The following is a 26,254-nucleotide window of genomic DNA, read 5'->3' on the forward strand; positions in this document are numbered from 1 at the left end:
AAAAAAGAATTTTTAAAACCAACAGGCAAGGGTATTTTCAACAAAAGCTGCACAGCTGCTGTCTTAACACAAGTTGTTTTTTTCTGAAGGAAGTTCTGACAGTGTCCTCCAAGAGCAGATGTCACTCTCCCCTGTGGACCTTTGGTGGAAAAAGAAGGAGCTCCAAAGGCAGCCTGCCCAGGAAAAGTAGTTCACAAACAGAGTGCTGCTGGCTGAATTCACATAGGGAAGTGCTGACAGAAGCTTTCTGATCCAGACATGGAAACTGTTCTCTTTGTGCTTGTTCCTGTTTATTTTTCATTTTGATGTTTGGATCACTACTATGCCTAGTCTTTACATCTATTTCCACCAGGGATCCAAACTCAATATGGCTTTATATGGTTTTAATATTTTTTATATTAACAGAGTCCCTAGAAAAATATAACCCTGTCCATGGCCAGAGTTAAAATATTAAACATAAATGAAAAATGAGGGAATTGTAGTTTGATCAACAAATGCTTCTTTCTGAAATGTTAATTCACCTTCCTAGAAACATGGTTGGATATTAGCAAAAAATTTAATCTCAGAAAGAATGGTGAGGCATTGGCACAGGCTGCCCAGGGAGGTGGTGGAGTCACCGTTCCTGGAGGTATTCAAGGAAAGGGCAGATGTGGCACTGAGGAACATAGTGGGCATGGAGGTGTTGGGTTGATGATTGGACTAGATGATCATAGTGGTCTTTTCCAATCTCAATGATTCTGTGATTCTGTGGTTCTAGGAGAGAATTATTGCAAAGACCAAATGCAATGGTCAGCATGGTGAAATCCCTTCTGTTAGGAAATGGCAAAGGTTGACCCAGGGTGCTACCTTCACAATGGTTCAGGGGAGGAATATGTTCTGTATTAGCCTGGAATAGGTACAAAATGTCCCTATAGATATTTGTGAATTATGTAAGCTGCATAGAAAGAATGTGGGAGGAGCACAACAGCAAGAACAGGAGAGAAACTGTGATGCTAGCCCATCTTTGTGAGCTGCTTTAAAATATCCTCCCTTCTTCACGTCAAGCTGTCTGTTCTGTGTCACCATAGTGATGCTACTCACCAGCCACCCTGATCTGCTTCACAAACTACTGAGAAGCTGTTCATCCTGGAAGCATCACTCCATTAGAACCCCATGGGGAAGCTCCCCAGCCCAATCAGCCTTCACACTACAGCTTCCACTCACTAAACTGCTCTTTGGCAACTAAATGGGCAGCAGGGTACAGACTTCTGAGACTTCAGAAAGAGATAATTATATTTGGTGACTAGTGTAGTGTTCTTTTAACTGTCTTCTGTATACAAATGAAGAATCTGAACACATGAGATGGGATGATTGTGTTTTCCTGGAAAGCAGAATGCTGCACGTAGCGTCTTCCTATGGTTTCATAGTGTCATAGAATGGTTTGAGTTGTAAGAGACCTCAACAGTCATCTGTTTCCCACATCGCTGCTGTGGGCAGTGTTGCCAACCACCAAATCAGGCACTAGATCAGGTTGCCCAAGGCCCCATCTAACCTAGCCAAGAGCACCTCCAGAGAAAACTCCAGTTTCAAGATGGAAAAATTTGTTTTGCTATCAGAGATTCTTTCAGGTTAAAGAAACAAAGACGAAAGTCCCTGGCTTAACTTTGGCTTACTTCTGTGAAAAGCTCAGAGCTCCACAAGAGAACCAAAGTGTTCAAGACACTGCCAAACCATGTTCTTCAATATCTAAAGAGAAGTAAAGCCCTTTTCTACCACTAGTAGAAACTGGTAGCCAAGAAAATGTGCCTGGAACACAAGAAGTTCCATACTAACACAAGAAAGAACTTCTTTACAGTGACAGAGCACTGGAACAGGCTGTCCAGAGATACTGTGGAATCTCCTCTGGAAATATTCAAGACTCCTCTGGACATCTTCCAGTGTGACCAGCTGTAGGGAACCTGCTTTATCAGGAGATTAGACTTGATGATCTCCAGAGGTTCCTTCCTATAATTCTATGATTCTGTAAAAATCTGGACTTAGATTCTTCTAAGAATCTCATTTTATCTTTCTGTGCCTCTTTGTTTCCAAGTACAATACAGAGAAAAATGTTTTGTAAGTGTTGTAAGTGTAAATATAAGAACAGTTTCCAAGATACAGTGATGACAGAAGCTACAGAAGAAAATAGAATGGATATTGCATGAAATCAAACTAACAGATTCCAAAGTTCTGTTTTATCTATGCATTGTATTAATGACAGTAGAAGACAGACATATTGAATTATTGATCATACAAAATATGTATGTGAAAAATGCTGCCCTTTTGTCTGATATTTATTTTCAATTGGATGTTTTCAATATTTTTACGTCCTACATACATCTGAGTATTATTTGGCAAATTATAGCACTTAGTCTGAAATAAAATGACTGCTGAACAATTACTTCATTACTCCTCCTAACATTACACATACAAAATCTTTTCTGAAACTGGTTAGTAGACCACATGCAATCAACACACTGGCTTGTATATAGATCACTGAGGAATGATGAATCTTGTTTTCCATTAATCACTTATTTCTGAATGGAAAGTTCTTCTGAAACAGCCTGCAGCTCAGTCTACACACGTATTAGTAGGTTTGGAGTAAAAGATCTTTAACTGTTCTTACGTAACATTACTGATTTATGAGAAAATACTGTTGGTGTAAATATGAATAAAATACTATCATTTTACACAATTTGGTTCAGCAACATTGAAATTGTACCATGATAAACAACTGCCTTGAAGTAAGCTTGCTCATCCATCATTCACTGTTAGAACTTAATTGTTGTTTATTTCAATTCCTTTGTGGTATTTCTAAATTATTAATAACCCTACAAATCTTACAATAATATATATTCTGTTAAGAAAAAGGTAAATACAGAAATAAATTATTAAACTGATCTATTTGAATATGATCACACTTGATTTATATGAGAAGCTGGAGATCAAAGCAGCAGCTTTGACATATTTCAAGAGATATTGACAGGGAGCCCACAGATAAATCATGTATCTTTACTCCATAGATAGACATCGTGTATGGGTCACAGAATTATCATAATTATCACTCAGAAGCCTGATTTTTCTCTTTTTAAGCTCATCGGAGAATATTTTGATCTTAGAGAGAGTAAAATCATATTCCAAGTTAATACGTCATTGCTCTGCTCTCTCTGTGATCTGAGCATTGAACTGTGATTAACAATAAAGAGAGCAAGTCCAGCTGTAGGCATTTCCATGCCCTAAGCAGGCATCAAGTACAAGATTCCTCCTTGTCATGTCTTTCCTTTTTCTCTTTCATCTCATTTTTTTCTCCCTTTTTTGACTTAATTTGCTTGGAAGAGAACCTTTTGTGCCTCCAGGAGGGATGATTTTGTGATTAAGGCATAAGGAGATTCAGGTTCAATTTCTAGGCCTTCCACATAATAAATATGCTTGGTAGGTCACTTAGTAAAGTGCCATGCAGAACAGCTATGCTAATAACTAAAATGGATCACAAGCCATTTTCTGTTGATGAGACAAACCAGTACAAAATAACCAAGCCTCTGTGGATACAACCAAATCATTTACTGAGAAACATTTCCGGTCATCGCTTGCCTAGGCATTTTTAAAAGACCATTAGTTGATCTGAGTCTAATCTGTGCAGGGATATGTTAACTGGTATGATACGGACTTGTTTACTTTTTTAATACAGACACAGCCCTTGTTTCCCACCTGTTTAAATAGTCACTTCCTGTGTTTCAAACAACATGCTCAGCAAAAAAATAGACATGAAACCACAGTGGATTTCTTCCATACTCCCATTGCTAGCAACGAGTGAGCAGTCCACTAAAGGAAGACAGGGTAGGTGGACTTCAGCAAGAGACTTCGGATGTGAAGGCCAAGTGAAGGCCAAGTGGTGGGCTCAGCAAAAGCTACCAGCAAGGAGAAAACACAGTGGTAGAGCTATAGCTGAAAGAATTTTAAGTAGGGTGCAATCAACAAAAAGAAAAAACTTACTAAGGGAAGGCTAGAAGCAGCTGGAGATGCAGTGAATGATAACACAGAAGACTGAGTCCAGAATAGAAAGATCATGGAATAAGACAGGATGCTATGAGAAAAAAAAAGAAAAAAAAACACAAAATGATCTCTCTCTTTGTAAAATGTAAAACGTTGCTGAACAGTAGTCAACATTAAGTATGTCACCCTGCATGTCTGTGGCCTTCACACAGCTGCCATAGCAAATGCTTAGTTTGTAATCAGTTATGGAGCAAATGGAATAAGGTACTCTATGAGAGCACAAGACAAATATATTTCTTATTTCCCATATTATCTGTATTCCCTTAACACTGTTTTCAAATGTTTTATTGATAAAGCTTTGTAACTCACTTCTTCTGCCTTTTCTAATTATTTTCATCTCTTCTTTAGAAATCCAGTGGAAAGTCTTACTTGCCCATTCTTCACTGACTTGTGGGACAACACTTCAGTTTTGGCAATGGATCAAAAGGAATGAAGAGCACTTTTGCTCCTGCCAATGTTTCTTAGAGCTGCTAAAACAGGACCAATGAAGATGTTCACCAGACTGCAAGTCCTTGCGCTAGCTTTGTTTTCCAAAGGAGTTTTCCTTTCCCTAAGTGACCACAGCTTTGTAAGGAAGGAAATTAAGATAGAAGGAGACCTGGTCTTAGGTGGCTTATTCCCAATCAATGAAAAAGGCACTGGGATAGAAGAATGTGGGAGAATCAATGAGGATCGAGGCATCCAGCGCTTGGAGGCCATGTTGTTTGCCATTGATGAAATCAACAGAGACAACTATTTGCTGCCAGGAATTAAACTTGGAGTTCACATCTTGGACACATGTTCCAGGGATACATACGCCTTAGAACAGTCTTTGGAGTTTGTCAGGGCATCTTTGACTAAAGTGGATGAAACAGAATATATGTGCCCAGATGGCTCATATGCCATTCAAGAGAATTTGCCATTACTCATCGCAGGAGTGATAGGTGGTTCCTATAGCAGCGTCTCCATACAGGTAAGTCACTGTAGCTCCATCAGGTGAGAATGCAGTTTCTGTTATGCAAATTCTGCTCATATGGGAAGGACAAAAATCAAGACTTAGATTAATCAATTGATCCTATGGGTGGGTCTACTGTGTAGTCTTTTTTGTATTAGTTTTATTCATTCTTTAAAACACTTGCTTTAGTTCTAATCTCTGCCAGCTGGTCACTTCCTCTAGTCATGGTGTATCCTGAGGGCAGCTGAAGTTTCCAAAAGTCTTAGTGTTTATTTTGAACTGTGGATTTCATGAGATTTTTATAAACCTATGTTCAGATCTCTACTTTCAGATCAGTAATAAATTATGCCACCTATATTTCTGAATATATATATATATATGCTCAACATGCCAAGTTTATGTGCTATTTGTTATGTAAACAATAGAGATGTAAAATAAAAGAAGAAATCCTTGTCTTACTTCCAGGCTGAAATAAAGTGAAAATGACATATTGCCAGAAACTAAAATTGCACCTGACCCAAAGGATTACAAGAATTTAGCATCTAATTAAGCACGCTGAAGCCAGTAAAAATTATTCTGCTGACTTCAATGAACAAATTCTCAAATATCGCTTACAGACAGCAGTTTCTGAATGGCTTCCAAATTTACTCTCTTTGCTTTTGTTTTCATATATTGTTCATATTAAGATAAATTTTACCAGGAAATGTTGCCTGACAGAATGCAGTGCAAGCACATCAGAAGTCCAGCACAGAAGACAGATGTCCTCAGTACCTTTTGCTCCCTTCTTCTGGCACACTGCATCTTCAGCTTTTGGTTTTATAATATTCATCTCAAATAGATTCTTAGTAGGGTGTTGGAGGGTATTTAATGTCTGGGAATGGTGTAAGGTTGCAGGTGGGATAAATGATCCACATATCCTTCAAGCTATGCTTCCCTTTCATGTTTGTCCTCGGTCTCCAGAAACTAATCCAAATGAATGCTGATTCCTTTTACTCCTGTTCTTCCAATTTTTTTAGAAATTCATGATAAAGCTTAAAGTCTTTGGCATTTTGTTCCACTGAATAAACACAAAGAATACATATGCCCCCTTTTATTCTGCACCTCTGCTCTCCAGCCCAGGAATTTCTATGGCAGTGAAGCCACAGATTAGTTCCCCGCCCCTGCCAGTGATTGCTAGTCACAAGTAAAAACATCCTTTAGTTTCACCAACAATGTCAAATCAACATATAACTGATTATTTTTGATTAAATTAAATAAACCAGACCAAATCACTCATAACCATCTCGAATGATGGCTTAAGCTCAGATTCGTATAGGCTAAGCCCTGCAGCTATTTTTTTTTCTGAATGCCACCAATAGGTTTTGAAAGGCAGCAAACCTTATGACTGAAGGGCACAAGAGAGGTAGACCACTGGGCTACTTTGAGCAATGTGACTTCACAGTCTGTGTACAAGACCTAACTACTGTATCACTGTCAAAGAAGACAAAATCTTCTTCTGTGCTACAGACCATCTCAGCAGTGACAGAAAGCTCAAGGATTTACCTCTTTCATAACCAGGACGATGTTTCTTTCAGTATTTATTTCAGTGAGAATTAATTAAGCAATTGGCTGCTTCTGTTTTCAAGGCATTAATTCCCATCAGCCTGAGAGTATGTCCTGTTTCCATAGGATATGCATAACTACAGAAAGAACATCTCAACATACACCACCTTTTTTGCCTTTTTTTGATCCAGTGCATGGCTTGTCTGTGTATCCATAGACAATAGGAAGTAAGTAGGAAGATGGTTAGCCATACCACAGGGGAATCATTTTTGCAGAGAAAAAGTTCAGCGTCTTTTCAGTAGGAGTGGTTTTGTCCCACTGTGGGTCAGCTTGAGTGTCAGGAATGTATGTCAGCAGTTACATAGGTACGATTGCTTCAAGTGCAAAGAGCCAGGGCTGGAAAAGAGACATGTGAAGAAGAGAAATGATGGCTACAAAATCTTGAGTAACACAGAGTTCATCATTATTCATTGTGTCTCACAATCAGACGAGGGTACATGAAATAAAACAGCAAATTGCAGGCTGTCGTGGGTGCTAAAAACTAAATCAACAGAAGAAGTGACTAGGAAAAAACAGGAAATTCTGTATAGATATCATCCTTGGCTTATCAATTCCCAGGAATGCAAGTATCTCAAGGCTGGTAAAAAATTCTGAAGAAGAAACATAATAAGCTTGCATGATCCCACTGGTAGAGAGGTGGCAGTGGCTTCATTGTACCTTTCATCTGACTGTATTTCTCAGTCCAGTCCAAATTCAACAGTGTCAAAAGGACATAAAGTAGCCTAAAAGCATCTCTATAGAAGTATTTACCATTGAGGGAATTTTAGAGACATTTTCTTCCCTCCCACAAGCCCTGAGGTGGTCACACCACATTCCTAAAATGTCCTGGGTCTTCATACACAACATCTGTCAGTCTGTCTCTTTGAAGCCAGTCCCTGGTGCTCACTGATGTAAGATTAAATCCGTATCTGAAGCGGCAGATTGGATGTGATGCACATGGAATATATTATATATATATCAATGTCTCATATTCCAAAGGCTTGGGTTTGGAACAGCTGTCACATGTAAATCAGAAGTCTTGATAAGAGACTGTCTCATTCAGTTTGTATGAAAAACAGCAATGCATATCTGTATATCACCCGATTTTTGAAACTTACTAAGAAGGATGAAACAGCAGCAATATCTAACAGTAACACCTATGCTATGCACAGCTTTGCATAGTTGCCAGTAGTTATTCAAACATAATATCTTTCTTGCACATCTTTTCAGAAAAATAAATAGGTCCACAAATCACTCAGTATGCCAAAATTTCCAGCTAGAAAAGAAATATTTAGTAGATTACTTCCCCTTGATATAGATTAGGTTGGCTCCTCACCAGTCCATCTCTTCTAGATTTCCTCTAGAACTCAAATTACCTAGAAAAGATTTAATAATGCTGCTCATCTTGTTAAGATAGCCAGTCATGACTTCAGTTTTGAAAGAAAAAATCCCTATCAAAAAGAGCAGGCACTGCAGACTCAAGCCTGAAGATATAAGAACTTCAGAGCACTAAAAACAAATCTTCTGATGGTATGCCAGACAACTATCACATTTTCTGACTGTCAGCTGTACACCTCTACAGCTTCAACAGCAGCTGCCATCACTCCCCTACCAAACATGAGAACCCTCCATCTAGAAGGTGCAGCATGAGACTGAGCCCTCCCTTCTCCCATGCTTCCAGGCTGTCCTCAGGGTGCTGAGTGCTTTCCATTGTAGACCTCTCGAATACTTCTCATTTGCTCAAGAGCTGTAAGCATCATAGAGTCCACTGCACATCTTCTCAGCCTGAAAATATGAGCTCTTCAGACAAGAAATTATTTCTGTTACTTTTCTTTGTTTTTTTTTCCTCCCGTGAATATGTCATTGTATTTCAAAACCTTCTCTTCACCTCTTTCACCTTCCCTCACCAGATTTCTGTCTGGACAGCTGTCTGCAAAATCACTTCATGATGCTCCTGCTGTCAGATTTCTGTTTCTTTCATTATCCTTCCACCAAGGAAAAAAAAATTTATTGGTAAATCAGCAACGAACACCTTCCCCACTGAGTCTGTATGCGCAATAGGCACTTTTTGCAGAGAGAAAAACAAGAGAATGCAGAATGCTTAATTATTTTCTGGTCAGACTAGGCTATTATCGTTAATGACGATCTGGATAATTAGTTTTTAGATGATGTGTTTAAATTAGCACTGGGCCCAATCTGCACAGCATTTGATCCCTCAAAACCCTAGTCAGGCTTCTCAGCTGTTGAAAAGGCTCATGTAAAAAGCTTTTTTCCCAGTAAAAATTTCTGAGTCGAGCTGATTCTGGGATCAGAAGGTACATTCTCTCAAGTTCTGAGAACTTAATTTCGCTTTAAAATAGTTTTTTAATCAAGTCCAATTATTCACCGTCTCCTACCTGACAACAGAAATTTCAGACTTATTTTCTTTAGGGATGTTCAATGACATTGTAAAAAAGGATGAGAAAAAAACACTGTTTGTTTGCATAGGGGAGCACCTGCACCGATAATCCATATGCCATGTTTAAAATACTCAGGTCAGCTCTGTAGGGAATATGCACGTGTAAGCAGCAATATGAGTACTCGAGTCCTGGATTTGGCCACACACAATACTTTGTTTCTGCAACCTGGTCTTGTCTTTTGAAAGTGAAGATCAGGCTACACTCCCTACAGCCATTTCTCTTAAAATCCTTAAGACATTCCTTCAGGACCTTGTATCTGTGTATCCACTGCCTTCGTATTTACATAGGGCTTCAGCCTTTTGCGAAGTTTCCTTTATGCTGCTGACATACAAGATCTCCAAATCACAGTCATGGAGGTTATTTCCCATTTAAAGATTCATCTAGAAAAAAATGTCAGAGTACAAACCACTGCCCAGCTGTCTTCCTGTGAATCCTTGCTGTGTCACAAGTAAACTAGCAACAACCACAAGAGAGGATTTAAATTTAAATTACTGTTATCAAAACAGCTAAAGTCTCTCTCCAAAGTGAGTGACCATCTGGTGAGACTATGTACTCATTTACTGACTGTCTTTCCCTGGCTATCATTTCTCTTTAGCCACACGTTCGGTCAGGGACTCCTGGAGCGTGAAACAAACCACCTCTGTTTTCTTTCTTCAAGAATAAACCATCTTCCAACCATAGAATCCAGAGAACAGGATGTGATTTTCACAATATGGAAAATAATGCATTAGAAAAACTACATGCAGGAAAAAATCTTATAATGTAAGGGTGTTCAGTCTCTCTGCATATGGACTCAATAAGGATATGGGCAGGACATGTGCTAGAGGCCGCTGGAGTCATCAAGGACTACACTGCACATATGCCATTTGTGCTCTGTAGAATAGCTTTGCACTGAACTGTGCAATAGCCTGAGGTGATTTCGTGCTTTTATGGCTAAATCCTTACTAAAAGATCTATTCTGTGAGATGGGCCACCTGCCACTAATACTTAAGTTATATATGCACTTTCTAACTTTTTGGTGTCTCCTTCAAACTTCTTCCCTCTTTTATCTTGGTTCTTTCTCTCCCTCCTCTATCCTGCAGCCAGATTCTTCTTGTTTGCTCCTTTCTGTGTTTCTGTTCCATGTTTAGAAAATGAGCATCCACTCGGTTGGGATTTTCAAAGTGCCTAGACAACACCAGATGCGTGCTCCCTAAAGATTCCAAATAAATGTAGGTACCTTCCTCTCCTTGGCTTCCTAGAAAATCACAAGCTAATTCATTCCTCTGCAGTCTTGGTTGATCAGTTAGTTGATTGGTTGGTTTTTCATTTGTTTTTGTTTCTTTTCCTTCTGTGTGAGACTTTTCTCCTGTTGCAAGTGGAAATGTGTAAACCCCAAACTTTCCGGTAAGAAAAGAGCTCTTCAGTGTTCCATGTGAGGATGTAACTACAGGAGAAACTGAACAGGAATGCATTAAGGACATCTTGGCATCACCAACTCTCATTCTGCCCCTTCTGAGTGGGACAGATGATGTGCCCCAAACAATGGTATTCACTTCTAACTCCAAGGTCTCATTTATTCTTTTTGAACCACCAGCTTTACTGGTTTTTGAACCATCAGACTTTTTCTCAAAGGCAGTCATCAGCTGTAAATGTGACACGAGTCACACATAGGTTTACAAGGTCTCTAAGTAGAATCATACCCATCTTGCACAGATCAAGGTCTTCTGCAAGAGTCTCTTCTCAGACTGCCAGCTTAGCGCTAAGCTTACGTCACTTCAACAGCTAATGCTGCTCAGAGGCAGAGTGCATATGTGACAGCTCACTGTACAGAAAGAACAACAATTTCCAAGCAATTCTTTGCTTAGAGAAAATCATCTCTCTGTGTGTCCTTGCTTTATATTTGATTACACAGGACAAGCATATAGAAAGATATTCCTGGGTTGTCCACAGAAGTCGTACACATTATTCTGTCAGTGTTGCCAATATCTTGTGTTCTTCTCATAGATGCAATTATTTCACTGTTCAAACACTACTTCTCTAGATGTGGCACATTTTGAGTCCACTGCAAATATTTAGCTCTCTATCTTTGTTGCCAAAATATTCAGAAGAGCTAGACTGAAACAGTTTTCCTGTTTTCTGTTAACTAGAAAAAAAAAAAAAAAAAGGAAAAAAAATCACATTTCTTTTTTGTTTGTTTGTTTGTTTTTTCTGTGTTATCTCTTTTTTGGAAGGCATTTTTCTAGAAAACAAAAAAAAAGTGACACTGGAAAACAGATCTCTTAGTATCAAAAATAGAAAAATGTGAATAAAAACTACTGCTTCTGTCCTGTAATGTATCAGATTACACACAAATACAAGTTGGGATGGTGCTCCTGAATAAGTTGGTTGCTTCTGGCTCAGTTTCTGGCTATTAACCCTTAATGATTAAAAGGACAGGGATACCAGCACTACTGATGAATCTAAATATTTTCTGCTGTAGGTTGTGACACGGCCCCCATGTAAAGGCTGTATTTCATAGTGCCTTTTATGCTATTCCAGACCACTGTAATACCCAGTTTTAAATGGAGAATGTAGAGAAGATGTTCTAGACTGATAGAGGCATTTCAAGTCGAATATCAGTATAGTACTTAATCTCTTAATTTGCTATTGAAAACATATCAGAATCTGGAGTTACATATTTTCTGAGTTAGACGGCTACATTTGCATCACTGAAACCTGCCCATCTCAAATAGTTTCAAATCATGTAAGTGATAAATGGCCAAGCTGAGCTGTTGGTTAAGGACACACCAGGGTGAGTTCTTGGGCTGTAATGCTAAAGAAGGTTGGCATCTTGTCTATCCTCTACCTAGTTCTGAAAGATTGGAAAGACTGCATCAAGTTGCAGCTCCTGCATCTTTTAGCTTCTGGCATTCCCTCCCTTGGGAATGTCATAGACTGTTAAAGCATGTTGGCCCATGGTTAACACAAGAAAGAAATTGGACGATGAGAGATTTTAGCGATGTTTAGAAAGTATTGATGTGGATGGATCAAACTGTTTCCAAAGTAAGAGATATGATCTTGAGCCTACTGAAATCCAAGACAATAGCAAAAAGTTATGGTAGAGGCCATGAGTATGACAGACCAACACTTAGTGAAATGGTGATTCCTTCAGTGTCTCAGTAGTCACTATCCACCTGTACCTCACTCCCATTCTGCTCAGCAGCCTAATTTGCAATCTGTTCGAAACAACAACAGCAGTACTTGTCTGTCTCAAAGGAGTTTTGTGAAATTAGATTTATTAAACCTTGTTAAGTATCATGAGATTCTCACATGGAAAATGTTTCAGAAGTGCAGAGCACTGCGATCTAACAAGTGACCTCCTCTGTCCAAGCAGTGTGTGATACATGCTTGTGAAGAAACATTTTCTGTCCTAGCACTTTGAAGATTTTTCGTTTTCCAAAGTGTTTCCTGTGTTCCCCAACCATATACATGTTAAAACAGTTCAAGGAGAAGGGAAATTTCAACTTAAAAAAATGAAATAAATTCTATTACCAGGAAAAAAAAAATCCTACATGAGATAGACAAAATGTTTGATCGGATTTCATAAATCTCCTTCAACAAATGAAAAGACAGACCAGAGTTTCTGATAACACAGGTCTTACCTACCTGATCCAGTCTATCATCAGGACTAGTGAATGTCCAGAAACACACTGGGAAGCCAAATTCTTGTGATCGAGAGCTGCACCTAATTCACTGCTCCTTGCATGTAGTTATTACGAAGAACTTTTCAGTGTTATAAACTATATTGCCCATTTTCCATAAGTATTTGTATGGTCCCTGATGTACAGGGTCTCAGAACGGAGTAGTAGCAATACAGAGATGAAACAAGGGCAGAGCTGGGTCCTTACAATTGTAGCTCCATAGCAGTCTGCTCCTGCCAAGAGACATGGCACACATGGGATCTTTCTGCCCTGCTCATGTTGGGCAGCTTCTTATGACAATGGAGTGAGCAACCAGTTTTTCACACTCATTGGACACTTCAGCACAGGACAGTCTCCATGCTAATAAATCCATCAGCATGAAGGCATACAAAGGTTTCCTGTCAGTCTGGAAGTTGGCATGCTTTGTTCACAGGAAACCATGCAAAGCAGTTGCTTTAGGATTGCAACAACAGAGTATCCAGCTTCATTTTCAAAGGTGCAAAACCCATCAGTTTCAACAAACAAAACCAAAAAAGCAGGCTACTACCGCTATTTAAGTGCCAACATATGGATTTCAGTCTCTAATTGCATGCCCTATGTCTTGATTAAATTTCTGCCTGGAGCTTTGCCAAAACAGATTATTTCACTTAGCTAAAGTTATATCTACACTACAGTTCCGAGCTATAGTGCACATCCTAAAGCAGCCTCAGGTGGTGCAACCTTGGTACTATAGTACACATAACCGAGGTTCATATTACACTGTCCTGTACTACACTTAAACACAGCAGAGCACAACTCCGGATCACCGTAGAGTATAACATAGCCTTAGAATATCAGTTTCCTTCTGAATCTGTTGCCTGCACTTTGATCTTGCTGTTCATTTTGTCAAGATCAGATTTTCAGAATCAGATGCTCAGGTCAGCACAGAAAGAGCTTTAAAAATCAGGACTATTCTGTAATTAGCCTGAAACCAGAGCTCCTTTGAAAAATTAGTCCTTAAAATCAAAACGTTGGAATATTGCAACTTCAAAATTTCCAGAGGATTTTCTTGATCTGAGTTAATTACAGATACGGCTTCCTTGAGCTCCATCATCAGTCACAGCACTTGGGAATCATTGGGTCACCATCTTCTATGAATAATCAGACTTTCTTTTCTTTTAATCTTTGTTTGTTTGTTTGTTTTCTTCCATGAAAAATCTACCATCTGGACATCACTGAAGAGCTTTACAGCAAAGAGCATTGCATTAGAGAAGTTTTCCTGTCCCTCTAACACAGGAAGCAGAATTGCTAGAAAAGTGACCTCTGGGGTGCAAGACTGCTTATGAAATGAGGCAGTAGTTCTGTTTCCCTGTATATAAGTAGCTTTGATGCTTAAACTAATAGAAATGAATAAATAAATAAATAACATGCTATATTTCTTAGAACTATCTTTCTGTGAAGGCTTGACTACACACTGAATAACATTGCTTTATGTACAAAATTGGCCCATTTGGGGGGGAAAATGCAGAACAATATGTGTATATATTCTTATTATGGTCTAGTTAAAACAAAATAATTCCCGCTAGGATAAACTGAGGCAAGAATAGCAATGCCAGACCACACAGTTCTGCAACAAATGCTCTGGAATAGCTGCACAGAGGAATTCTTATCACCAAATCAAAGTGCTCTTTTTGAATGAGGACATATGAGCATCTGAATATATGGGCACATAATCAAAAGTTACAACTCACAGAGACTAGACAATACTCAGACCATCCATTGCACATCTCAGTGCAACCCAATTGCTTTATATCTTTTATTTTAAATGTCCACAACGAAAATTAAATCCCTTTGTTCCCTTTGTATAAGGCAGTTAATTGCATGCTAGCATCCAGCAAGGTTGTTAGGACTGTGTCAGATGTTACCTGAAGGACAATAACTTATTCAACCACAGCATTTCCCACATGTGCCTACAGCCTTAGGCAACACCACAGGGCACTATCCCATGCTTCCCTTGAGAATAAACCATCCAAGCAGTGTAGACAAGGCTTTATATTAGTTTAAGCTAAAGAAAACCTCTCTCAGATATCATTTTACTGTGGCATGGATCAGCAATCCGGGCACAGACACCTACAGACCTGAGCCTGCTTCTTGCTACTGCACCAGGAGGGGTAAGGACAAGGTCTCCCTCGGTCCCATGTTTCAGACAGCTCAGGGGGTTGTGAAAGTCACTGTGCACATATGGTGAGGCAGCAGATTCTGATCTGGAAAACACCAGTTTGCAGTGGGAGTCTGAGCTATGGCAGGAGGTTGACTTCTGCAATGTTATCTTAAAATAAAAGAATAATCTACATCTACAAAATCTCAAGTGATAAAGGACACCAAAAAGCAATAAAATTATTTAGACTATTTTTACTGAGCTGTCTGTTTTGCTACTTATTCTTTAAAATTTGCCTTGTTCTATGGAAGTCGCTCCAAAAGTAACGCCTCCTATTTATTTCCATGGAAATAGCAACATCTACAAAGAACAAAATAACCCTATTCAGTAGAGCAAATTCTCAGCTATAAAAGATTATTTTTTAACTTAGTTGCCACCATTAGCGATGCATTTTCTCCTGTGATGAACAAGAGACTGCATGCCACACTCACAAGAATCTGCAACAGTGAAGGTGACCCACTGTTGCTAGGAAGATGTTGCTCATTCAGCCCATCTATCGTGGGACCAAACAGATAGAAGCTAGAAGGCATTAAATCCAGCCTATGCAGTGGGTGTAGTAGGACAGTCGAGACAAGATTGGCAGTGTGCTCCATGGTATTCAAACTGGTATGGGATATGGAGTTATAGTGTTGCAATAGAAAGACTGTCTTCCTCTCTGGTCTGACTCTGGGATTTTGAGACTTCATCTTAGACAGTATTGTGATCTTGTGGTCAGAGTGGGTGGTTCATTCAGGTTCCAGGAAATCCAGAATGATCGCTCCTTTCCTATTCCAAAAGCAGTGCAGATCACTTTAGCCACTGAGGGCTGCATCTTTAACTTATTCTTTGTTGAGGAACTGTCATGGTGTCATTCTTTGGACTGCCATCTTTAGTTTGGCTCAGCTCATAGTGGTGACACTACACCTCGTCATCAATAATGATGAGATCCAAGAAACTGTCCCTTTCAGCTTCATACTGTTTCAATAAGTCCCGACAAAGTTGTTTACAGTGCTCTCCCTGTTCCTGTGTGAGTATTAATGGGAACCACCAGGCACAAACTTTGTGATATTCCTATGTTGCCGCCATCATTCCCAGTGCATTGAAGCTAATATTCAACTCTGTACACAGTTCCCCGGTCATATTCCACTGATTTGCATAGATGAGCTGATCAAGATGCTCTTCATTTTGTGGTATGACAGCCATGCATGGCCATCCAGAACATGAGTTATCTTTTGTGTCGCTGTCATCAGTGCTGAAACAAACAATCCACCACCTCACTGTGCTCACATCTGCTGTTTGGACTCCATAAACATTCAGCAAGTGTCAATGAATGTCAGTGGGTGCGATTTTTTCCACATGGAGGAACTCAGTGACATATCTTTGCTTCATCCACACTTCCATGTCAAATACCATTTTGTCAGACCGCCCCCTGCTGTCATTTGTCATACACAAGAAAATGCAATGGAATTTTGGTGGGAAGGTTCAACCTCTACTTCCATACCACAAACATCCGCTTCTGTCATGGTAGGCTAGCATCATAAAATTCAAAGTGTTACTTTCAATATTCCATAGTGCATCACAAGAGGAGAACTAGCACACAACAAATTTGCCATCTCATATGGACTACAGCCAGAACAGCTCAGAAGACTGTTTAAAAAGTAAAAAGTAGGAGAGGCAGTGACTCAATATATGAATAAACGCGGTCAGGGAGTGTTGTGAAAGAAGAAGTCTGTACATATGTATCCATGATATTTACGTAAATCAGAAATTTGCATCTTTTTAAGTGTATCTGTTTATCAACTGCCTTGATTCTTGGAGAAGAAGAATCACACCTCTGAACAGGTGACATCCAAAACTCTGACATGCAAAACTCCACACCCTAGTAAGGAGCATAAGCTGAGACAGAAGTTTATCAGCCATTTTTATTTAATTCTCTGTTGGTTTAAACAGAATCAGCTTGACAGAAATAAAGGATCTGTTGCAGATGCAGCCCAAAAAGGATTTGGGGGAGACAGCTGGACAGCAGAACAGATATTTAGCACATGCGCAGTATACTGCAGTCACAAGAGAATATTACCAGTATCCTCTATCAACATCCTTAACCTTTGATTGTCTGAAAACATCGTATTAAAAATCACTACTTATTACTTCCCCTATATATTTTTATAAATATCATCCTTTAAAAATATTTTATTCCCCTTTATTGCAGGTGGCAAATTTGCTCAGACTCTTCCAGATCCCCCAGATAAGTTATGCCTCCACCAGTGCCAAGCTGAGTGACAAATCCCGTTACGACTATTTTGCAAGGACAGTGCCCCCTGACTTCTACCAAGCAAAAGCCATGGCTGAAATCTTGCGGTTCTTCAACTGGACTTATGTGTCAACGGTTGCTTCGGAAGGAGACTATGGGGAGACGGGGATTGAAGCCTTTGAGCAGGAAGCTCGCCTCCGCAACATCTGCATTGCCACCTCTGAGAAAGTGGGACGGTCCAACATCAGAAAGTCCTATGATGGCGTGATCAGAGAGTTGCTGCAGAAACCCAATGCCAGAGTGGTGGTGCTGTTCATGCGAGGCGATGACTCTCGGGAGCTCATTGCAGCTGCCAATCGCTTCAATGTTTCCTTCACCTGGATTGCCAGTGACGGATGGGGAGCACAAGAGAGTATTGTCAAAGGTAATGAGCATATAGCCTCTGGGGCAATAACCTTGGAGCTTGCTTCCCATCCAGTTAAAGAGTTTGACAGGTATTTCCAAAGCCTCAGTCCGTACAATAACAGACGAAACCCCTGGTTCAAGGACTTTTGGGAGCAAAAATTCCAGTGTAATCTCCAGAACCGAAAACCACACAAAAAAACTTGTGACAAGCACTTCACCATCAACAGTTCCAATTATGAGCAAGAATCCAAGATCATGTTTGTTGTGAATGCTGTGTATGCGATGGCCCATGCCTTGCATAAAATGCAGCGGACTCTGTGTCCAAACACCACCAAACTGTGTGATGCTATGAAACATTTGGATGGCAAGAAGCTGTACAAAGATTATCTCCTGAAAGTAAACTTTACAGGTAATAACTTTGCTTTCAGCGCACACAGAATATCACTGTAATTCATGAAATATTCATTGGTCACAGTTCCAGCCTATAGTCACTAGTTAGGGTTCAAACTAGAGTCATATTTAAGGAAGGCTACTCCTGTCACAGAAAGGAAGCATGGTTGGTGTTGTTTTCAGCAGTACGATGAGATGGGGTGGCAGCAGTACATCTTGGAAATGTTACCATCCATCCTATACACTTCTGGACATCAGTCTCCATATCAGTCATAGCCTGTTCGGCTTTTGCTGGGCATGTCTCAGGGTCATTGGTCATTTCACCACTTGCTACACTAGGCAGTTGCCTACTGTGACTATGCCAAGAGTTGGCCTTCTCTACATAGCATTTGGGCCCTAAACAAAGGCCAATGCCCTTGAAATAGAAAAACAATGATTCCTGCTCTAAAATCAGATAGGTAAAAAATACCTAAATTTGTGGGACAGAGTTATAATCTGTGCCGAAGCTCTTTAAACTTTATGACCAAGTACAGAAAGTTAGATTAAATGTGTACAAAATAGTCATAGACAGAGTGGATTATCTGGTAATGATATAAGCAAATTTCACAAGGACTGGTTGTGCAGCACAAGACAGGTCTGTGTTTTGGCCATCACAAATGACTGGGTTTACGTTTGCTTTTAATGTTACACCATAGCAAGGCTAAGTAGGTCACAAGCATCATGCCCTCTAGTTCTAATGTGCCTAATTTTCTGCTGAAGCATTTTCTTTGAGCTTGCATTTCTATGTATTATTAAACTGGTATATGCCTAGCTGACCAAACTGCTAATAAGGGAACATCATGCTGTGCTTTCTATGAGAACTAGCCCCAAGAGGTACAGAAGTGCAAATACACATCACACAACATGCTCAGTCTCAAGAGACCGTCAGTAAAAGTACAACATTAATATCACTAGAAATTATGTGAAACTGTCAGATTGGAACTCAGCATTTCATTCACTATAAGATCCTATGGCCTCCCAGCATCTTACTAGCTGACTTGTTTAGAGTATTCCAGGCTTCATGAATCCCATACGCCTTGATTTCCTTAACATAGAAAGCAAAGAAGAGCAGAAGGGACTGGTCATTTCCTGCGTCTTACCTTATTCCACAGGAGGTGATTCAGGAAAAGGCAAGAGCTTAGACATGCTCTGGTAATATAGGTTCAATCGTAAAGAATAATAATGTTCTCAGAAAGAGCAGCTGGAATTTGAAATGTTTCAAAACTCTCATTTGACTGTTGCATGCAATTCGGATGAAGCAACAGCCGTGACCAGAGTCACATGATGTTTGTGTATGTTATGTTGTTTTGTCTCCTCCTAAAGACTGCTACATCAGTAAGAACAGTCAGTCACATGCCATCTCATATATGGAGGTATAGTCAATGTATATGTATCACATGAAGTGCTGTAACTGTATTTGATTTATCTATCTATTAATTTTGTGTCTCACAGAAAACAGCATAAAAGCCTTTTCATCATTAGAGCCATGGAAAATTAGAAATAATCACCATGTCTCCTCCCTCTCCATATCACACTTAGAAAACAGAGAAAATATTTTGCTTACATTCATCCCCAAAGATATTTGGCTATCTTGAGGTTTCTTAGGACAGTAACAACCTACCCCAATGTATTCACTCAGTGCATTCATTCAGTTCAGTAACTTGAACATCAATAATTTGAAAACATAATCTGATTTTTCTGGATTTAAGTACGTACATTCTTCAGTCTATTGTTAAATATTCTTGGCTCCATTGCTTGATTCCCAAAAATTTTTCTGTCATGTACATTTTTTTAAGCACTCAAACATTTTCCCACTCAGCCAAGATGTAAAGCCAAGATATCTACTTTTTCTTTGACCAAAATTCCAGGAAAAGAAATCATTTAGATACAGATAGAAAATTTCACTATCATGTTGACTGAAATATATTTTATATTTCTTAAGAATTAGAAATTGAAGCTTCCAAGCTGAAAAAAAAGCATTCAAAACCTATCTTGTCTCAAAACTTTTAAAATGGAAAGCTTTTTAGAATTGAATGAACTGTTTTAAAAGTCAGTGTGGAAGTCTTTCAAACTCTAAAGAACCCTGCTTTCAGTTGATTTCCAGTTTAAACTGTTAGAAATCATGAAGAGTTCTTTTCCAAGGGCTTTGTTCCGTATGTATTATTGCTAGTTTACAGCATGATTTGCTCATCCCCCGTTGCCTTGTTATCAGTTCTCCCATTATGATGTTAATTCACACTCTTACTGTCTGCAGTCTTTGAAACCACATGAGTGATTTTTAAGTAGTGAAAGAATCAGCAAGTCTCCTATGACTTCTTTTCAATAACGTGAAATTTTAATACATACCAATTTTGTCATTGATTTGCACAGGACCAAGGACTCATTTTTGCTATTTTCTGCTTGAAAAAATTCTATGGGTATGTTGCTAATGCAACAAATATTTGATCAACCATGTTCTCATATTTCCAGCTCCAAAACTGAGAACACATACTCAGTCCAGAGTGAGGATGGCATGGATGCCACCAACCCATCAGCTACCCTACAGTCAAGTCAGACTGATTTTTCTCACTTAGTATCATAGAACTGTTTGAGTTGGAAGAGATCATCTAGCCTAACTCCCCTGCAATGAACAGAGGTACCACAGCTATATCAGGTTGCTCAGAGCTCCATCCAGCCTGACCTTCAGTGCCTCCAGGGATAGAGCACCAACCACTTCTCAGCACCCTTTTCCAGTGCCTCACCACCCTTATCATAAAGAATATTTTCCCTATATTCAATGAAGATCTGTCCTCTTTTGGTTTGAAACCATTTCCCCTTGACCTATCACTTCTTTAGCATTAGATGGTGGTGCACACTCAACAAATGAATTAGGCAATAAACAAAAGTGACAGCCATGTTTGCTCACACACACAAATGGTTTTTAAGAGATGCCTTCAGTTCTGAAAGGCATAGACAGGTGAACTTTGCATGCATAAACATACAGCAGGTAGCATCTTGCAACTTACCATGAAAACATCTGACAAATGGCCCTGAATGTGTTCTCCCATCTTCCCAGTACATTCAAACACACCAGTCTGGGCAAATGACAGGATTCAATTATGTGATTAGTGTGACATTGTGCAATTTTAAACATTTACCTTATACATGTTAATTAGTTCTAGTCATTCATCAATTATAGTTAATGGAGGGGATCAGCACTCACAAAGGGTGATTCAGCCCACGTGAGATATGATTTGCTCCTATATCTCTTTCAGTTGACAACAGAAGGAGCTGAGCAACTGAGATTCTCACCTGCTGTTTGGCTAAAAGCCTGAGGTAAGCCTCCCAGGCACAGCAGTAATGGGATCTGTAGGGAAATACTCAGGCACCAGCTGATAGCATGGCTGGAGAAGAGGACTGATCAAGATTTGTGCACTCCCGTGCCACTGCTGCTACTGACATGCTGTGTGACAGGTTTTTCATAAACACCTCTGGGGGGCTACTTATTTCTCCCTGTTCCTTAAACTGAAATAACTGAATAGAAATGCAGTATGGCATGCAAACAAGTTGAAATTTCCTTCCTTATTTTCTGTGACATACACAGAGTACATATTTTTCTTGCAAGTCAGTAAGATATAGATGACAAATGTGTTATCCTGAATCCTTCCTCTAAGGGAAAGCTGTTTATTCCTAGTACCCAGTTCCAGCAGCAGGATCTGAGAATACAAAGACTGGCCAACAAGTAAACATACCCACACCATCTCAGCGCTTGTTTGGGCTTTCAAGGAGTCATATGCTGGTTCATCCACTTGGCTTTCCTGTGCTCTTTGTTCCTTCCTGAGAGCACAAGTGCAGCATTTGACGTTATGAATTGTGATGCTATTCTGCTGATAAGGAGACAGTGGTTCAAGAGGCTGTTAACTTTTATTGCCACTACAACAAAGTGTCAAACTAAAGCAAGGGGCTCCATAGAAGAGAGTGAGGAATAAACTCAGAGGGCCTTCTCAAGGAAGGTGTGAATCTGGGGATTAGCTCCAGCAGAAGGCAAAGTTCCACATATCCAGAACCCCCCTTCTCTGACAGATGGAGATGTCAGTACAGCAACCAGTGCTAAATATTTCAACTCCTTTAAGCCACTGGGATCAAACAGAAAAGAAATACAACGACAGATCAGTACCAATTTTAGGCAACACCCACATTTATAGCATTCAGTGTCTTGTCTTACTTATTTCATCCTCCACAGCTAAAGGAGAGTCCATCAGCCTCTTTTCCTAGGTGACAGTAATAGGACGAGAGGCAATGGCCTCAAGTTTTGCCAGGGGAGGTTCAAGTTGCATATTAGGAAGGATTGATTTTCAAAAAGAGTGGAGAGGCAATGGGACAGCCTGCCCAGGGAGGTGGTGGAGTCACCAACCCTGGAGGTGTTCAAGAAACATGTAGATGTGGCTCAGAGAGACATGGCTAATGGGCACAGCGGGGATGAATTGGTGATTGGACTAGATGATCTTAGAGATAATTTCCAATCTTAATGATTGTATATATTATGTATATGTATAGATTATAACTCTATGTTTCTCCCTGTATTACATTAATCACACTGCTCTGCTGTAGTAAAGTCCACATCATCAGTCTAAAGTCTACATCATTGCTTATATTGGGCAAAATTCTGTCCTGTGGGTGAACTGAATGATCATTTGATATGAAAAAGAGGTTGAAAAATTCAGGTCTGATTTGTCCCCTTTTACCCACTGGATTTTATGACACCATTTTTATTGCTGTCTGGCCCTACATTTCTTTGTGCGGTTAATTTTTCTTTCTCTGCCTCAGCCAGCATTCATATAATAAAAATAAAAATAAATGAAAATAAAACGTGAACTTGCCTTCACATGTTCTCTTGCACACTGCTGCAGTGGGAAAATACATTCACAGGCCATTTCTGCAATATGTATCCCACCTATGTAGGAAAGAGCCTAAAAATTTATGTTCTGCAACAGGCTGATGTCTCCTCAGTTCTGAGCACAAGGGCACTGCAAGGTCCCTGCTCTGGTATTTAGTCATAAATATTTCCTGTAAATGGTCCACTCTATAGCTCAGTGTCCTACAAGGCTGGCATGAACAAATGATGCAAGTGCTGTCACCAGCAGAGTACAGATGCAGAAACTTCAAAGGCCAGATATAAATTTACAGCACAGAATATCCATTGGTAGACATGCAGAATAAAGCTAGATCTGATATCCCAGGCTGTGCAGCAGACAGCCCTGCTGTCCTCTTCCCCAGGGAGCTTCTGCTCATCAGGTCAGATCCTCTTTGCATTCAGTCAACTGGAAGGTCCTGCTGAATTTCTCTGTGATGCTCGTATGTAATATAAACCAAATCAACACTTACATTTGAAGATGAATTGTTCATGGTAAAAAGCATCCAATTCCTTCTGAATCATAAAAGTTTTCAAAGTATAATACATGACGGATTTGTGGTCAATAAATCAAAGCAAAAATAATGTGAATTCCCCAGGATACTCATTAAAAATATATGTGAAAAGTTTGTCTAGGATTTGCAAGAAAAATTACTGCTTTTTCTCCCACTTTGTGGGACCACAAAGGTGTCATAGCATTTAAATATTTGAAAGCAGCCAAGGGAAGTCTCTAAAAGCATATTTGAGATGTGCTGTTTCAGAGTAGAAGAGCAGTTGAACATATTTTCCCATACTTTTCTCTACATTAGAGTTAGATTGGTACATATACATGGAGCGCTAGTGAGATTTTGACAGTGGTTTTCCTGATATCCCTATCTGCTTTTTCCCTCCTCCAACTGCCACATTGCAGATGTAGCTGCTCATGTGGATCTGCAGTTTCTTTCTCTGGGGAAAATTTATGACTCCAAGAGGTATCTGTGCAGAACTCTTTTGCTTAGCTCTTCCTAAATTTTTAACTATGTTTATATATTCACACATGTATGGATTTTGTTTATATACATGTATATGCATGTATCTTTCCAACCTTAAAGATTCTATGATTCTTTGTCCATGGAGGTGCTCAAGAAAAGGGTAGATGTGGTAGTGAGGGATATGGTTTAGTGGGCATGGTGGGGATGAGTCGTGATGGGTGGCCTGATCTAATGGCTGGCAACCCTGCCCATGACAGGGGTGTTGAAACTAAATAATCTTTAGGAATCCTTCCAACCTAAGCCATTCTATGGTTCAGTGGTTGGACTATGTGATCTTAGTGGTCTTTCCTACCTTAATGATTCTGTAATTCTATGATTCTACAATACATGCGTATCTAATTATGACTGTATAATATAGACTTATACTTTTTAGAGTGATATAGTTGAACAATAAATCAAGTCAGAAGAGATCTCTGGAGGTCTTTAGTCCAGACTCTCACTCAAAGCAGGGTAACTTGCAAGATCAGACCAAATTTCTCAGGGCTTAACAGATGTACACAGGGTAAAATAAAAAATAAAAATAAAAATCACCATTTTGATATGGAACCATTTTATCCTCTAGCTTAGGTTTTAGGTATCGTAGTGGCAAACAATGTGATCTGCTCTCTGATCCAAATAAAATTTTTATTGTAACTTCTCTTGCCATGATGGTAGGTCAGTAACCTACCTATTAATGGGAGCTATTATCTAGTCAGAGATCATCATAAAACATTTCTTTTTCATGCTTTTATTTGGTACTAATTACACTAATTGGCCTGAGTGTGCAGGAACAGAGGTTGAATTCCATTCTCACCTCCTGAGATGAGCTGAGATGAGCTCCAACAGCAGAGGCTGAATTCTGCTGACTATTCCTTCCCTGCTGATTCAAGCACAAAGTACTTCTGCCTGTTGCCACCATTCTGGGCACTGAGCTTCCATGAACAAGAAGTAAAATGCAGTATTAGCAAGACACAAAGAAGAAATAACTTTCCATAGTCTTCAGGAATACTCTGGAAGGATGTTACATTCTCCCTTCTCCCAACTGGGTGCCATTTCTGGAAAGCCTGCAGAAACCACCGAACTGCAATGGCTTCTAAATCCTTACAACAGCATACTTAGGTGAAAGTGCCTTCACATCCCTAAAATAACAAGCAGTTCTTCATTTTTTTTTTTTTTCTTCTAATCTGTTATTCATACAATCACTTCAGTTTCACTATGAAAAACTGAACATAAACAACCACCAAATCATAGAATCCTAGAATCATATAATGGCTTGGGTTGGAAGGGACCTTCAGACCCATCCAGTCCCACTCCCCTGCTGTGGGCTGGTTGCTCCCCACTTCAGGCTGTCCAGAGCCCCATCCAATCTGGTCATGTGCACAGGGATGGGGCATTCACAGTTTCTTTAGGCAACTTGTTGCACTGCCTTGCATCTGACACAGTGCCACGGGGGTGTATAAATGAGGATAAGATTAGACATGATGTTTATGGAGCAACACATGATTTAAAAACTGAGCAATGACTTTCATTCAGATCACATATTTGAGAGACAGAAGGCTCAGTAACCTAATTTCTCTAAATCACAGACTTTCTGTGTTTGCCTGCTGTTAGTTTTACAATATTTATTATTTCATCTTTTGTTCCACTGACAAATGTCATGTGAATTTCAAACACCTGGGCACAGACAAAGTGCTTGGAGGGGCAGGAGGATGCAGGCAGCTTTTTCATCCCCTAGCCAAACACACTTACTTTTCCTGTCCCATGGGTCTCTACAGGGGACAGCTCTGGAAATACCATAGAATTCCATTCTTATTGTTCATACAGTTTGACCTGTGCAAGAATATACATGCAACTGGAAAGCTGCTAATTCTTGTGACCTTGAAGGTAAGATATCATGTGAGGAAAGAGTCTTGTTCAGGATTCCTACTTCTTATATTTTAATATCTAATTTGGCTCTGAAAAGCCAACAGAATGACCATAATCTGTTCTCTTAATTTCTACAGAGCAGTTCCAGAAGTATTCTCAGTTAGTCTCACTCACATGGTGAGAAGCTCAGGCTGTACTCAGTATTAATAAGGATGAGGACAAGGACGCAGGTAATACTTTGCATAGGGATGCAACAGGATAGTGTGACATACTGGGAAAATAAACACCCTTCTAAGCAATCCAGGTGTGTCCGGGACTTTCACTGTGTCCCAGAGAAAATGCTTTTTTCAAAATGAAATGCAAAAAATAACCAACCAACTAAACAAATAAACAACAAAAAAAACCCACAAAAATCATACACTCAAATGACTAGTTCCAAAAATAACACAGTGCTACATAATTTTTTATCAAATCTCTTTCTCTTGGCAGCTAACAGTTATGCTAGAAAGGTAAAATTGAAAG

At 39.5% G+C, this 26,254-nt stretch overlaps 1 protein-coding gene across 6 annotated transcripts in view; it reads left to right on the forward strand.

Moving 5' to 3' along the window:
* Nucleotides 1-26,254, forward strand: part of GRM3 (glutamate metabotropic receptor 3) — a 110,008-nt gene that overhangs the window by 58,513 nt on the left and 25,241 nt on the right. For all 6 annotated transcript variants that reach the window (XM_010715374.3, XM_010715637.3, XM_010715307.3 and 3 more), the window contains 2 exons: nucleotides 4,417-5,020; nucleotides 17,090-17,945. In XM_010715374.3, coding sequence (XP_010713676.1) covers nucleotides 4,523-5,020; nucleotides 17,090-17,945 — 1,354 coding nt within the window. In that variant the 5' untranslated portion in view covers nucleotides 4,417-4,522. The remainder of the gene's footprint in view (nucleotides 1-4,416; nucleotides 5,021-17,089; nucleotides 17,946-26,254) is intronic.

Source organism: Meleagris gallopavo, chromosome 1 (genome assembly GCF_000146605.3).
Source record: "Meleagris gallopavo isolate NT-WF06-2002-E0010 breed Aviagen turkey brand Nicholas breeding stock chromosome 1, Turkey_5.1, whole genome shotgun sequence".
Taxonomy (NCBI): Eukaryota; Metazoa; Chordata; class Aves; order Galliformes; family Phasianidae; genus Meleagris; species Meleagris gallopavo.